At 37.0% G+C, this 16,131-nt stretch overlaps 4 protein-coding genes across 10 annotated transcripts in view; 3 read left to right on the top strand and 1 right to left on the bottom strand.

Moving 5' to 3' along the window:
• Positions 1-744: 744 nt before the first annotated feature.
• On the top strand, positions 745-2,457 carry LOC105431258 (lethal (3) malignant blood neoplasm). Of its 2 annotated transcripts, none has more exons than XM_011645340.3 (5): positions 745-1,168; positions 1,245-1,374; positions 1,531-1,662; positions 1,751-1,939; positions 2,018-2,457. In XM_011645340.3, exons 1-5 carry the CDS (start codon positions 941-943, stop codon positions 2,410-2,412), a joined length of 1,074 nt encoding a protein of 357 aa, XP_011643642.2. In that variant the 5' UTR covers positions 745-940; the 3' UTR covers positions 2,413-2,457. The 2 variants fall into 2 exon arrangements, with proteins under 2 accessions (XP_011643642.2, XP_011643641.2); XM_011645339.3 differs by having other exon boundaries at positions 791-1,168; positions 1,239-1,374.
• A 2,017-nt stretch (positions 2,458-4,474) lies between these two features.
• LOC105431256 (uncharacterized) lies at positions 4,475-8,360 on the top strand. 2 transcript variants are annotated; one of them, XM_089071624.1, is made up of 2 exons: positions 4,475-5,251; positions 7,348-8,360. In XM_089071624.1, the coding sequence occupies exons 1-2, from the start codon at positions 4,921-4,923 to the stop codon at positions 7,683-7,685; spliced, it is 669 nt and encodes a 222-aa protein (XP_088927750.1). In that variant the 5' UTR covers positions 4,475-4,920; the 3' UTR covers positions 7,686-8,360. The 2 variants fall into 2 exon arrangements, with proteins under 2 accessions (XP_088927750.1, XP_088927749.1); XM_089071623.1 differs by having other exon boundaries at positions 4,478-5,251; positions 7,345-8,360.
• A 1,288-nt stretch (positions 8,361-9,648) lies between these two features.
• LOC105431255 (uncharacterized) lies at positions 9,649-11,651 on the top strand. 2 transcript variants are annotated; one of them, XM_089071626.1, is made up of 3 exons: positions 9,649-10,695; positions 10,795-11,001; positions 11,165-11,651. In XM_089071626.1, exons 1-3 carry the CDS (start codon positions 10,594-10,596, stop codon positions 11,399-11,401), a joined length of 546 nt encoding a protein of 181 aa, XP_088927752.1. In that variant the 5' UTR covers positions 9,649-10,593; the 3' UTR covers positions 11,402-11,651. The 2 variants fall into 2 exon arrangements, with proteins under 2 accessions (XP_088927752.1, XP_011643637.2); XM_011645335.3 differs by having other exon boundaries at positions 9,649-10,704.
• Positions 11,652-11,911: 260 nt separating this feature from the next.
• The window catches only part of LOC105423549 (uncharacterized), a 48,911-nt gene continuing 44,691 nt past the window's right edge, over positions 11,912-16,131 (bottom strand). For all 4 annotated transcript variants that reach the window (XM_089071620.1, XM_089071618.1, XM_089071619.1 and 1 more), the window contains exons 2-5: positions 15,636-15,863; positions 14,994-15,191; positions 14,473-14,619; positions 11,912-13,934 (exon numbers count right to left, since the gene is read on the bottom strand). In XM_089071620.1, coding sequence (XP_088927746.1) covers positions 13,416-13,934; positions 14,473-14,619; positions 14,994-15,191; positions 15,636-15,767 — 996 coding nt within the window. In that variant the 5' untranslated portion in view covers positions 15,768-15,863 and the 3' untranslated portion in view covers positions 11,912-13,415. The remainder of the gene's footprint in view (positions 13,935-14,472; positions 14,620-14,993; positions 15,192-15,635; positions 15,864-16,131) is intronic.

Genomic DNA, 16,131 nt, shown 5'->3' with positions numbered 1-16,131 from the left:
CTTGACCCCGATTCCCATTTTACCGTGTTGTTCCATTTTTACGTACAATAACTCAAAAGACGAGAGAAAAACATTCTCCGGACTTTCGATATTTTATCAAGATCACCTTTCACGATTTCGTTAGCGATTTATTTCAATCAAGGCAAATTAGCTGGTAACGGAGATTTTCTAGAATATGTCATACGCCTCGCACAATGGCGTTTAAAGTCGCAGGATTTTTGCTGGCATTACTCGGTGTCCGATATATTCGCTGACCTATGCGCATCGAACGGGCATTAATTTATTATAATCCCGCATCGTCCAGCACTCCTACGAGCGCCCATTTCTTAACGAGAAACAACCATCGTTCTAAGTGTGAGAAAATAAAACGAAAAGGTCATCTAATAAATACAAACTTGTCGTGATCAATGTAAATGTCTTCCCACGTCGTGCCTGTTAATGTCCGTCAGAGAAAAAAGCTTTAATCACTCTCGCGATGTCATCTGCGTCAGTAACAATTTAAATTAATCTCATGCGGTGAATTCCAATTGATGTGATGTATCACTTGATAAAATTGAAGTAATAACTTACTTGCAAAAGAGATTTGACTTTTGTTAATAAAATATTAATCATTCTGCCATAATATTAGATTGTACTTTCAAGACAAAGAAGCTGTAAAATGTCTGAAAAAAAAATAGAAAATCGTGTTAAGTAAGAGGTAAGAAAAAAGTTACATTGTGCCTACAGAATGAACTTGCGCGAAGACTTTAGATAAATATATTTACCGCTTTTCCTGTCACTCGTAACTCTTTCAAAACTATCGGTGGAATCTGACACTATGTCAGCACAATATAAAATTTTATAGCGCGGAATGCAACAACGACACATTTCGTTTCCACGACGATAGACGACCGATTAAAAATGATTCTCGCGCAATTATTTTCCAGCCGGGTAACGCGAAATGTGTGATGGCGACTGCTCGCCAGGAAAAACATCCCGATTTTTCTCTCTCGTCCCCTTTCACGCTTTCCTCTTCTCTCTCGTCGCAAGATCGCTTCATAAGATAATCCGCGAAGAAGACGAGAATGTTTTTCTCGTTTGTTACGTCATCGCCGGCACGCTCGGAGGACTCGCTCGTGCCGTCGTTCAGTCGCGCGAACTCGGAGCCGCAGGGATGTCGTCCTTCGTGGTGAGGACCCAAGGCCGGCGAAGGAAAATACTCGTTATCACATCGCAGATAAAGCAGACGCGATTTTCAGTTGCAGAGGAGATGGTGCGATCTTCTGTACTTGCTGTGCTATCTGGTCGCGCAGCATCACGCCGTCGCGGACGAGATCAGGCCTTACGAGTTCTCCTTCAACATCGTCGACTTTCAACACAGATTCGAGAAGAAAGGTATACCGATCGAGAAACATCGGAAGAAAGAGAGAGAGAGAGAGAGAGAGAGAGAGAGAGAGAGAGAGAGCTTTGTTTTCATCATAAATAAGTAAATTTGTTGAGTAATCCTCGTCAAATCATAGTAATTAAGTGTTACATTGTTTCTTCGTCGAGATATCGAGGGTCTCATTACCGGGGAATATGGCTTTATCACGGCGGACGGTGTTTACCACGAAACTGGATACAGGACGGACAAAAATGGGGACTTTATTATCACGAGACAAAGAAACCGGAAAATAACGAGTTGTGAGTTGTGCGCGCCTATTAAAACAATAAACCTAAATTTCATATATCCCGGTTGCTCTAAATAAACGTTTTGTCTTGGCTCAACAAGTGAAGGACGCGCAGGAGATATTCAAGGATAGGCCGGAAGCAGCGAAGAAATTAATCGAAGCCGTGATGAAGGCCTGCGGTGGCTGCAAGATACCAATAAAGCAAGAGGACAATCGGCCGAAACCTACGGAGTCGCCGCTGCAGAAGAAGATGGACCCCATATTGAAGCAGATGATGAAGATACTGACAGGTAAGTAAGGCAAAAATGTATCTAATCGCGGTAAACAAGATATTAGACTTACTTTATTCGGGCTCTTCAATTTTGCAGCCAACACGTCGAAGAGCTTTTCGGAAGAGAAAAGTAAAATCATTAAAAAGGAAAACGTCACGAAAGACATCACGAAAAGCATGGTGCGAGCCGCGAAGAAGTTGCTGTCCGAAGAAGATAAAGTGGACGATCGAGTCCTGGAGAAAATGGCGAACGATCTGTTCTATCGGTTCAACTACACGATAACGTCGCACGGCCACCACGAGGACGGCTATCGCGACGGAAGGAAAGACGGTAGCTATCGTTCGCAAAACGAAAATGGCATCGACACGCAAGTGAGATATCTGTCGAACGAATTCGGACATCAGCCCAACGTCACGTTCATTCCGCAGACGAACGCGGCCGACGAAGATCACGTTCTCAAGGGATACTCATTTCGTTGGTATTGGTCGTAAGCTCGCGATTTCTCATGTCGACTTTATTTTAACTGAGATTTGTTATACGAAATACGCTAACGCTTATTTAAATAATACTCGAACCGCGTCTAGAGGTTTGCAATTTTTGAAATTAATTATCTTTAAGAATAAAAAAGTATACGCGTATGCAAGAAAGTGAGTGATTTACCGAGATAAAAATAGTTTATTATAAATTATGTAAATTTTATTCTAAAACAATTTTTCTTCAAAACCCCAATTGTGTTTATTATATTTTAATGATATCTCATAGACATGGGTTTTTTTAAATAATATTAATTAACATGCACTTGTAAGCGTACGATTTAGATTAAGTTATGTGTTACAAATTCAAAAATAAATGAAAGAATTATGATAAACATTTTGTTTAATTCATGTGATTTGTTTAATTCATGTGATTTAACTGAAACTTTCGATGCAGATAAGATAGATATATAAGATAGATTGTAGTACACCTAGTCTTTAGTGTCTTAACGGAAATGAAAGCGGTGCGAAAAAATGTAGCCAAACCAGTAAAATTGGCCCGCCTAATCTGCAATTAAGGATACCATTAAATTTATACAATTTTAAATTTTTTTACGCAGAACAGTTAACGTTCTTTGTGTTTTCAATTACGTAAATACAAACAATATAAGTATTGTTTATAAATAGCATATAACAAAAAATTTTTATTAATACATCGAAGACTAGATATTCAAAGATTATAAAAACAATTCGATTTATGTGAAGACATAGTAAACTGTGATAAAACCGTCACATAAATAATAGAAGATAACGGTGTCGATAGTAAAACTCACAATATTAGCATTTCTGTTCTACAAATATTATACTCTTCACTTGGCTCGTCCTTTTTCTCAAGTTACAGGTGTGCAGGTGTAGAGATGCTAGTTTTCTCTGTGATAAAAGAAAAAAACTCTTAAAAATAAACGTTAATTAAATGGCTAGGTGCAGAGACCTTTAGGCGGACAAGTCGTATTTTGTTTCGTTTATGACAGCTTTCATTGTGATCTCGTATGCGCAACTTATATCGTAAGCGGTGATATTCGCACATCAGATACGGCTATTACATCGTATATAATCGACGATTAAGATTACGACGCGGACAAAATACGAAAAGGGCGAATGTAATTGTATAGTGAAAGGTAAGGCGAAAATTCCCGGATGATCGATGTATAATTCACGAAAACTGGCGCCTACGCGTTCCGGGAATTGTGTTAATTAACAATACAAAAAAAGCTGTTGAGACAAGTTGTGACAGTCGGCGTAGTCACGCGTGCGCACGTGACTATGAAACTCCGAACTTTCGAAAAGGAGCATCATTCTTATGGTGATTGAATGAACACCAAGTGATACTTCAATCTCGTCAGTAAAAGGCCTGTAAGCGAAATAGACTTAAACAAATCGGTATTATCGCACCCGAGGTAATTAAATGTGATAAATCAAACGAATTAAACTTAACGAGAGCGGTATTAAATATTCGGATAATTCAGAAATATTTAGAAATAAGTTGAACACTCGCAATCGTTTTCTTTTTTTTTTTTTTTTTTTTTTTGAGAACATCGATTTCACTGCGATTTGATATCTCGTCTTTCTTGAAACAACGATAAAAATCAGAATTAGGTTAGTATCGTGTTGTCGCTCAAGTGGAATTTTTGTCTGCGGTCCACGTACTGTTAAATGCGTGTGCCAAGTCGTTCGAGTAGACTACTTTAAAATCCACATATAATTCGCCATCACGTATAATTCAAATTTTGTTCAATTTTTAAAAAACTGATCGTTTGAAAAAACTAAAGCGCTTCATAAATTTTTCCAATTGAAAAGAGAAAGTATCTCAATTGTGTTCTTTTTATCGTACTTATTTTTACGTTACAATTTTAAAAAGATAAAAATCAACTAAGAAAAATTGAAAGGAGACGAACCAGAGAAGAAATGAGCAAAAATGGAAAGAAGAGAAATGGGAATTTCTCTCTCGGATATGATAACGAGAATGAAAGTTGTGATTTGAAAATCGTTGCCACATGATGAAATATTTTCGAAGCCTGTATATTAGCGGTATATGGTGTCGTATGGAAGCGACACCATACCCAATTCGGTTCCATTCGATAATTTGCGAACCCGCAGTTTCCTCCGGAGCGACACCGTAGCGCCCACAAAAGTCCACCATGGTGGAGGGGTACCCGGTAGACTCATATGAAACCAAACCCACTATTGGCGGAAGTTGGGATGGAAGGGACACCAGTCTCATATATGTCCGACCACGCACGCTCCACAACCACTTCGAGCCTGTGACACGCGGTCCAAGGCCACGGTTGACGGTCAAGATCAGGAAAAAAAAAAAAAAAAAAAGAAAAAAAAAAGAAACTTAGCAACGACGACGAGGGTGGACGGACGTGGTCGTCAGGGAAGCTATCGCGCGATTTTCGTGGTGATAACGTGGTGCTCCTCGATCGGTGAAGCTCGACGATTTTTCGGTGAAGAGGCCAGGTAATCATGAGGATAATCACGCCGATTTTCTTGCTCCTCGGACTCGCTTTGTACGCCTGTTGCGCGACGACGGAGGAGAACAGTTATGAGGAGGACAGCGTCGGTATTCTGGAGTGCATGTTCACGGACAACGCCGGAAATTGCATCAGGACAAGACTGGCCCGTGACTTGGACCGGATCGAATTGGAAGTTATTGGGAAGAAGAGCGAACCGTCAATGAGCGCGGTGGTTGAACAAGCTGGCAACATCATCGCGGAGGTCGTCGACGGTCTGCAGGAGGACGGCGCGGAGGAAATCAGGGGGAGAATCGAGGAAGACGATGCTCAGGGTAACATAGGTGAGAATCGAATAACGGTCAACAATAATCGTTGCGTGAACAAACAAAGAGATAATTTTAATTTTTTATAATTCTTGGGCATATTATATTTCTTCAATAATTATCTCTTCTTTTTCATTAAGCGGCCATTTCGACCGTTTAAAAAAAATTTTTTTATTATTTTGCTAATGCCTAGCAACGTGCATGTAACTTTCTATTATTCTTCTTTTTAAAATTACAATACAAACTTTTACTGACTTCCTAACTATATATAAGACGTCACTGAACAGTGTGTCAGCGTAATTAAGCTGTCGCAGATTGAGATCGACGACTTCGCGATTTAGATTTCTAATCGCGATGAGACGGCACGTGGAAAACGCGTGTATGATCGTCCACGCACGTCGGATCCTCTTTCGCTCTTCCCGAGAAGAGCACCGTTGGACAAAGTCGGTTAACTCTTTCCGAACCTGTAACTCACTCCTTTATTGGAGATGTAATGACAGGAAGTCAGTTCATCTGAGTGCACCGAAAATTACTGTACCGATTTTCTTCTCCGTTATCTGATTTTCCTAGTTTTTCCGAAACAATGTCATTGTAGTCAGGGTCATTTAAGTAAAATGAGGAAACGGACGTGAGAATTGGGATAATTTTCATGTAGATCTTATTTATGACAATTAACTTTTACGTGCAATTTTCCTTTATCATAGCTTCAATATTGCAAGATAATAAAAACCATCACGTACATCACATTATGTAAAAAAATATTCTAAATAATAATTGATCAGTTATAAATCAATCGACAATCACGAATATACCATTCATTCAACGTGACGGATAAAAAAAGGAGGTGGTATCGACGATCGTGAATGGGATCTATGAATGTTCAACAAGTGTATGTACCTCAAATCGAAACAAAAGAAGCAAATTGTATTGACAAGGCGAGCGGGTTCAAGGGGAATCGCGATTAAGATGAACGAACTTTCTTCGTCGTTTTTTTGTATAACCCAGCGCATAAAATCGATGCTAAAATTATAATTAACGCCACAGAGGGGCGAGGCAAACCGCAAATTAACACGCGATCGATCCCACAAAATTCCCGTCTCGGTCAACAGCGAGCTGCTTAAATATCTTGAAACTCGCACGCGATTGTGCTCGTGCGCGCGTGTCGCCGACGTTCGTAACGCATTTTACGCCACTAATTTAATGCCACGACTTAGGTAAATCGACGGTAACGGTACCGATTGCATCACTCGCCATTTTCTCGGCTATTTTTTCCAGCAAAAGTCAACAGACGCGAATCATGGGAGGGAGAAGGAGAAAAGAAGAATAGATGTCGATCGGCGAACGTTAATTTTAAATTCGTGAGAATGGAATGGTCGTTACGTTAAAATCATTCTTAACGAGATATTAATCGTTGGAGCTACCAAAAAAAAAAAAAAAAAAAATATCCGAATGAACGATAACGGTACCGCGAATATTATCTTTGTTATCTTTTAGAGCGTACAAAAAACTGTACGGTACTTCCGAGTAAATCGCCGACGACAATTGAGTAATTCGACAGGCATTACGCCTAATTCGCTACGATTCATATCGTTCATTTAACATTTCGCCGACGAGCAAGAATGACAGGTATCAATCAAGGAGATTTCGCGAATTGTTGAGTCCACTCTGCGGGCATGCTAATCGTCGTAGAATACAAGAGAGATACTTTTTACATTGTGAGAAAAATTCGGTCGCGAAAGCGATCTACATGATTCCTTTTTAAGAAAGTTGCAGACCAGGTTGCAGACGATTACGTAGTGTGTAAGCCAGACGAAATACACTCCAGGTTAAGGTTTGTAGGTCAACCTGCACGGAGATCCCTCCTTGTATTATGTCTGCCAGATTGCCTCTTGTGACTGTGATTAAGATTTATGTCGCGAATAGCATCTGAATGAAGCATTTTTTTGTTTAAAATATTACATCGTACCTTAAAAAAAAAAAAAAAAAAATTATCTTCATTTTCACCTGAAGTTATCTACTTTGTTTTTTTTCGTCAATATTAGACTTACATCGAGTAAGAAAACTTATATATAATGTATACGTTTTTATGTACGTACAATTTTTTTTTTTAGAAGAGGCGCGCAAGAAGAAATTCGGCAAGAAGAAGAAACATCTGCAAAAAATTCTGGGATTGGTGATGCTGCTGAAAGCGAAACTCAGCCTGTTGCTGCAGCTCATAAGCACCCACTTCCAATTCAAATTCTTCGTCATCGCCATCATTTCGCTGATACTGAACGCCGCCAGATTCTGGATAGAGATCAAGAAGAATCATCCTTCCAAGGTTATCTATTACGAGCACGCGCAGCACCAGCATCATTACGACCACGACGATCACGACCACGGCTACTGGGGAAGATCGTCGAACGAGACACCTCAGGAACTCGCCTACCATGCTTACATACCTACGGACTGACATCGAGATCGCGCGAATTTGACTGAGAAGACGATCATTTTGCGGGAGAAAAATCAAGGGAGAATCGAACGAAGGTTTCGTCGCAAGATGATCGTCGTTCTTCGTTCGTTTATCTTATTTAGTTAACAATTTTAGTCTGAAAATCAGGAAACGTATTTGCGATGCAAAATATTTATATGCGATATTTATACGTGTATGATATTTATTTATTTAATTTATATCGCATCGCGCGCGCGCGCGCGCGCGCGACATATGTTACACGATCATCTTGAGTTTCACTTTAATCAATGATGGATGATCGAGGATTTCTCTGACCTCTAATTATCATATATAAAAATAGTATTTTTTAATCGCCTTTAAGTCATACCAAAGTTACTTACGAGTACCTGTCCTATCTCGCCACGCAGAGATTTCTTAGGATCAATTATTTTAATTAAAAGAACAAGCTACCTACTCGTATCGTGACTCAGCAAATTTAGACCTAAGTTTAAGTGCTCCCCTATGAGATGCTTATCAAAAACAACAAAAAAATGATAATGTCACAGAAATTATGCATTTTCTAAAAAAAGTTTCTTTAAAAAATAATAATAATTTATAATAGCTGCCGATTAATCTTTACATGAACGACATGTAACGTACTAAAAATTTTTAATAATAAATTATACGAGTATACGATTTCTCCTGCGTGTATTCGTTTAAAGCACGAGTAGATTTAACATTTATCGACGAAGGAAAAATGAAAAGTCGTCACGTCACGGAGAGAAACTTTGGCGGTTCCGAATGCACGAGTCGCGCGACCTTCTTCAGCCACACCGGTGGACCATTCTGAAATCTTTATATTCCTCTCGTCATAGCATGACGAACAATGCGACTGGAATCCTTAAGGAGCGACGATACTTTCGGGATGTTCACCTTGCTACTGATCGTTTCAATGATAAACTCACGAGATTTGTGCAGCGATTGTAGCACACCGCATTGATGCACCGCAGGAAGTAGCTCCTTATGAAAAAAAATGTGCCCTTCGATACTTTTTAGAAATGTTACAGTAAAAAATAGAGAAACGTTATGTATACTGCAATGTATGTAAATTTAAAATTAAAAAATGCAAATTTAATTATTAAACGGAATCGAAAAAACGAAATTTTATATATGTATGTATATATATATATATATATATATATATATATATATATATATATATATATATATATATATATATATACATATATCATAAACAGATAATTCACTATCTTCTTTTGCTCGTGGTATGTTAATTTTATTGATAGTTTGTAATATAATCTATATCTTTTTATACAACTTTCTTTTACCCAAGACCCCTATTGATTTATTACAGCTTGAATTATGATGTTGAAACAAGGAAATATGAAAATTCATTAGAACATAATAAAATAGAATTTTTTCATAAAATAATTGCGATCGGTAGAACAGATTGATAAAATTGATCGAAAATGTCTCTTTTTTTCAATAATCAATAAATAAAAACATATATTTACATTTAATCAAAAATGAAAGCAATTTGCGATGCAATTTAATTATTTTGCAAGAACTGCAAAGTATTTTGCAAGAACTTTATGTATATTCTTATGTTATTAATTCAAACAATTAACAAAGATCTTAATAGATTAATAACATTAATCGATTATAATAAAAATTTCCTCTGTTATCGAATAACTACACTGTACTCTTCATTAAAAAGATTATCCATTAACCGATTACATGAGAACATTTTCTCGATGCTTATTGCCGATAACCGAAGGTAAGCGCAATTTCGTAATCGTATATATAATCGGATATACTTATCCCGTCGGCAATATTAAGTATTCACATCCCGAAGAAATGCCATTCGTGACGCGGCCTTAACGAAGATAAGGCCCGACTGGGACTGCCCTCGAATTTCGACGACCGAATTCGCGCAAGAGACGTTCCCCGAAGCGTTCAATTGGAACGCAGCCAGTCGCGGCATGAAACTAAAGTATCGTATTTGAGGATAAAATAGGCAACGATGCGGTGTGGAGAGTAAGTCTGTGAGACCGAAGAGTTACGATCGAAAGCAGAAATTTGAATCTTCACGTTCAAAGGATTTCGGCACGTGTTCGTTCTCGTGACGCGTGATTTATATCCGGCCTTCGAAACTGTGCGTTTCTTTGAGGGATCCTCATAGACAATTCAACGCACTCCTTTTAGAAAGAATCCTTTCCCGGCAGAAGGACCTCTCTGACTGTTAATATCTTCAATTGTCAATCAGTTATCGTTGTTAACTTGCTGACGTATCGTATTTCGTATTTGTAATGTTATTTTCTAATTTAAAATACAATGATCAAGGAAAATATTCGCGAGTTTAAAAATTTGTTTATATTTATAATATCGTATCAGCAAACTATTTCTGAGAATTCAATACGCGGGTTAAATTAGGGTCAATGAATTAGATAACTGATTACAAATAAACGACTCTGAGAAACGACCAATGAATTAAAAAAATTAATTATTTCTCCCAAATATAATGCACTTAAAGGGAACTGGAATCTGGGCTAAGAATCGTCGTTCTTTGAAAAATAAAATAAATAAAGTTGCCAAATAAGTACATAATCAACAGCAGCATTTGCATCGGGCCTTCGAGAATGATGTGGACGTCTGACGATGGTCATTGGCAGACCAAACGTGATAGATTTACTGATTTCAATGTACCAAGAATCGGCCATTCATACAATATTCAAGATCTTTACACGCGGTCCACTATATAACACCCTTCTGCGAATCACATCATCATCAGTCTTCTCAAGATCCTCGGACAGAGTACTACAATAAAACGTCACATTTGTCGAGAAATCAATCGCAGCGACCGCCGAAGAGACAGGACAGAAAGACACGTGTACATCTCGTTAAAATCATGATGCGAGAGAAGCTCATCGTCACCGCGCTGCTGTTTGGTCTTCTAGCGATAACTCTAAGTTTGCCCCAGCAGCCCCCGAAATCTAAAAGGCCTATTCCAGTATTTAAGGTTTTCTTTAGAGATACCTTTCTCGTATCTCGTATTCTCGTTCGTCTCGACGAATTGACAATAATCGAATTTTCTAATCAAATCTTTCAGCAAAACAAGACCGGTGGCTTGCTGCTTCCCGACAACGCGACGCTCATTCGCGACAACATCGTCGACACGTTTTCGTGTCAGAACAGGATTTACGGTTATTACGCCGATATGGAGAACGAATGTCAAGTATTTCACGTGTGCATGCCGCAAACGAGAGGCTCGATTAGATGGAGCTTCATCTGCCCCGCCGAGACAGTTTTCAATCAGGTAAACTGACATTTCATTCTTTTCACTCTCACGTTTCAATTCTTCACATTCTTTGATTTGAACATATCTTTTTTTTTAAAAAATCAAAAAGCATATCAATATCAAATATAGAGATAATTTATTTCTAGCTTAACTTAAATCAGAATTTCCAATTTGTTTGCAGGCAACATTCGTGTGCACACAAACGGAAAGCTCGATCCCGTGCGAAGAATCGGAAAAATATTACGCTTTGAATGAGGAGATCGGAAAAGAGGTGGAAGAGGAGGAGGAGGCAGATCAGCACCGGGGGAAGAAAAATGCAACGAAGATCGTTGAATCTGAAGTCGAAACGGTGTCGAAAAAATCACCATTAAAAAATTCGAGATCACTAAGTCAAGACTGGTTGTTTCAGCCTCATTAAAAGAAATATATCCCTTTTTTTCACGGGTAATTTGAAAGAGATTGCTCTATAAAATATTGATGATTAGCTAGCCAATATTCTTGGCTTTTAAGTATAAAAAGAATTTTAACTTGCCTGATCGAGGTTGACTAAACGCTCATTTAGTGTTTAAGATAATCGCTTATAGATTGCTTACAGGCTTGCCTCGCAAGAGCCCCCATAACGGCAAGTAGAGTGCGTAGAACTAAAATTTAAATTATTATGCATACGACGTAAAATATTTCATCTCACACAATTATGCGACACGTAGTAAAATTAATTAAACGATTAAAATTATATAAAGTTCTGTACAGTGCCAATGAGATACGAATAAAACATAACTATACTATGTAATTATGTGCAAAAATATATTAGGCTCATGTTTGTAATTATTCGCCAATTAAAATAAAAGAAAAAAAAAAACAATTAAAAAAGACAATTTCATTTAACTCGTTGCATTCGTGAAAAAAAAATAATGGTAAACAACAGATATAATTATTATTAAAGAGAGGTTTTTTGTATACGTCGAGGTAAGAATCTTATAAATATTTTTTATAACTAATAATATAAATACAGGTAAAATATACAATATTTAATATTGATAGCTAAAGCACAAGGCCACGATTACACAAGGAAAAACGTTACACGATTGTCCCAAGCCTAAAATATTTAAAAATCGTGACGCGATAATCTCGCAAGCGTAGTGAAAAAGACTCAAAAAAGAAATTTACTGATTAAATAATGAAGCATTATGTACACGGCAATAAAGGAATAATATCGTTTAGCTATTTACAGTGACTGATATGTATCGATTGGTCTTTTTGTCTTTGATCTTAATATAAAACAACTTAAAAAATATAAAAAGTCGATAAAATAACAATATGTTCTCTATTATAAGTTTTGCCAATGTTAAAATATTATATATTTTTAAAAACTAATGACTTAAACTAGAAACACACACGCACACGTAAGACGGCTAGAAATAAATCCGAAATCATTGTCCGATTCGTCAATTATCGTAAAATTTTTGTGAAATCGCACAAGTCGCGACGTTTAAAACATCATCCACAACTCTCGCGTTCCATTGTTTTCTACTCGATATCTTTGGATAGCTAGCTATCATGTCTCGGATAGTCGAGACCTATCTAACTTTTCGTAATGCCGATAAAATAATAAAAAACATACAACAATTATACAAACACACATATTCATATAACAACATTCTGATATTATCTCCATTTTCGAATCGGGCACCAATTTGTAATGCATATACGCATAGATGTAATTTTCAATGTTAAATGCATATGTAAATCTAGATTAAAACTCTATATTCTTGATTTGTATATATTATTGTAAAAACTGTGTGTTAAAAAATATATATTTCATAACTCGGAAAATCATCTGTTTACGAAAATATGATAGAAATATGTTGCATTCGCAATATTAATAAAAAATAATTACTTATTCAATTTAATGATTATGATTGTATCTGCAACTTACATAAACATATTTATTTTAAGCTTGTATATTTATTAAATGTATTTTAATAAATCTATTTTTATACAATCGAAGTATATTAACTGCCTTTTTCCTTATATCAATAATTAAGTCTTTTATCTTTATGTAAAAAATACGTATTTCTCTTTAAGTTTAAATAACATTATGTATGACAACGTTTATAAAAACTATAAAGAAAAATGAAAATGTGGAAAATTGAAAATATCTGATTTAGTACACGAATGCATTTCTTTGTTGTAAGATGCAGTTATACGTTTTTATAGACCTACAATTACAATTTCTACCCTGTATCGTCCTTTTCAAGAAAACATTTTTTTACATATAAAATAAATTTTGAATGAATTATGCTCATCGTTAGTTGTTTATAGTTTCTTCAAATAAACCGAAAATCTCCTCTCTCTTCTCTTCTAAATTTTTCTGATTAAAGATTAATATCTACTTACATCCTAATTTAATAAACAACAACAGATTTTGAAAGTTACGCTTCGGAATCCATCGTAAGATCCGCCTCGATCTCCTCGGGACTCCTTAAATCGATCGCGAATTTTTTCCTGGCAGTGTTCCGAGTGACACCGGTCAATTTTTCCTGAGCTTTTACGGTTTTGGAGTAAACCTCGAAGGCTGCGGCGAGAGCATACGTCAATTGCCTCGCGTAGTACTTGGACTCACATACAAAACCGTGACATTCGAACGGTGAGATTCTCCTAAAGTTCTCCGTCTCACGAACGACGATCATGGAGAAGACCCTGGTGTAAACAAGATCCTGCACTCCGTACGAGATCGTCTCGATAGGATACATTCTGGATAAGTTGGCGTCCTGCTTCCTCTTGTCCAGCGGCAGCAAGGCGACTCCCTCCTGAGAGACCACCAGCTTGATGAGAGAAAGCATCGTGTTGGTCGGCAAAGCCTTCGCAGCAGAGACCATATTATCGACGGGCCTTCTCGTGTGCTTGATGCCCCAGAGGCCTCTTGCATCATGAGACCCCAAATATTTCACCTGAAAACCCGGCCCGCCTTAAAAGTCTCGAACGTGCAACGGACCTCGTAAGGATTAATCGAACGAAACTTTAAAACCCTACAGACGCGGTCTTGCTTTTTTTTTTTTCTTCTAGAAATATCAATCTTTAAAAATCGTTTAGTTAGTCGTAAAGGAGTTAGATGAAATAGATTTAACTTTACTTCGTTTCTAATTTAATTTAATTTTAATTTATGTAATTTTAAATATAAAAACAATGATTAATATGAGGGAGATAATTTCTTAATTTAATTACAATATTTGAAACTTTTCGTGTAAAATATATAAAATATATGTTTTTTTTTTCTTTTTTAAAAACTCATTTTTATATTATGTTCAATAGGGAAAAAAAAATATATATATATATATATATATACATATTTATATAATATATATATGTATATATTAATATTGCATTTTGATGAAATTCTGGCGGTCTTTTTTTATCGGAACATATATAAAGTAAATATTAGTGCGAGATTTTTGAAAGCCTTAAGACTTCTTGCTTTAAAAATTATACCTGAAATACTTGTGGTAGATCAATGGAGCCCTCGAAGACATTATTGTCGATGGACAGACATGATAACTTTGACACGAGATCCTTCTTCTTATCGTCAGAGGACACCGGACTCTTCTCCTTCTTCATTTTTTCTGATGGTTGGTCTCTCTGTTTTAAATTTAAATTTCTTAACACGCACTGATTATTTCAGGAACGTACATTTTTAAATAATCTTAAAGATTATATTATTGTCGATTATTTGTAACATTATTCAATAACGATTAAAATTGATATCTGATAAAATAGAAGAAGAGAAAGGGATCTTCGTATTCACACAGAAGAAGAAGCAAAACGGTGGATGCAAAACGAATAACGGGATAATTTACAACGATGCTTCGATAGTCGACAAACATTCTAATGATCAACAACGCTAATGGAAACGGCAAATTGGTCTTCTCTCAAACCAATCATCCCGAGAATGCCTTTCTACCTGCATTCTTCATAAGAGAGAAAGAGAGAGGGAGCTTTAAAATGCTACTCACAGAAACGTTATCGAGCCGGCTGTATCTCGTTGTTGACCTAGGCTTGACTTTAAGATGGTACTCCACCACATTCGGTATGTTCGGCGTGTTGGGCACGACTGAGCCAGCGGCGGTTGACGCGCGTTCAGGGCCCTCGCTTCCGGCCCCGATCAGAGGCGCTGGTGTCGTTGATCCACCTCCACCAACGACTTCCGATGTCTAATTACGTTTTATCAGGTTGTAAAACATTTATTTATTTCCATATTTCCACAGGTGTACTTTGATTGTCTGATTTTTACAGGCTTTATGTCATCGCTTCACGCAAAGAAAGAGTCTGGAATCTTTATTTGTATTCAAGTACGAGATTTTAGCCATTTTTTTCATTATTAATAAAAATCTATATTTATTTTTTGGTTAAAAGTATTCTAACAATCATTGTTATGTGCACAATGTTGCAGTCAATGAGCGGATTATATAAAATTTATGAGTATATATATATATATATATATATATATATATATATATATATATCCGTTGAAGATTTATCTCATAAATAAATATAATCTCTTCCTAGGATTATATTAAATATTAATAATTATTAATTATCATAATGAGATATGCGCTGCAAGAGTTTTATCTATCATACGCGAGCAAGAAGCCAACCTTCGATGGAGAACAGATCCGTTGCTCATCGTTATGAATAGTATTCTTGTGCGTTCGTTCATTGCCAACGGTGAGGGCCTTCCTCAGGACATTGTCCGTCCTCTTCGCGAAACCAAAGTCCTCGTCCTCCATAGCTAGATCGGTTTCGGATGGTTAATATCGAAATTTGTCGTTTCCTCTTCGTCTTCTTCTCCTTCTTTCTCACACGGGGGGAAAATAACAGGCTACCTGCAAATGATTTGCCGATCAGAACGCATTCTTCTCTCGCGCCGTACGGAAATTCCTATAATCTTTAAGCCATGAAACACAGAAGAAGACGCGTTTCGCGATTCTTACGATACGATCTACTTCCGCTCGATCGCGTTTTTCCCCGAAATGCGGCCTCCGCGCATGAATAAGTCGCGCCTTTCCGATGAATGGCACACGAATTTTCTAACGGACGGGGAGGATCCACCCCGCGTGTCACACGTTGCAATTATTATGTTATTTGGAAGTG

The sequence above is a fragment of the Pogonomyrmex barbatus genome, unplaced genomic scaffold (assembly GCF_055798465.1).
Source record: "Pogonomyrmex barbatus isolate J1 unplaced genomic scaffold, ASM5579846v1 scaffold12, whole genome shotgun sequence".
NCBI classification, from domain to species: Eukaryota; Metazoa; Arthropoda; class Insecta; order Hymenoptera; family Formicidae; genus Pogonomyrmex; species Pogonomyrmex barbatus.
Note: the sequence above shows the minus strand (reverse complement) of the source record. Positions and strands in the feature narration are given on the sequence as shown.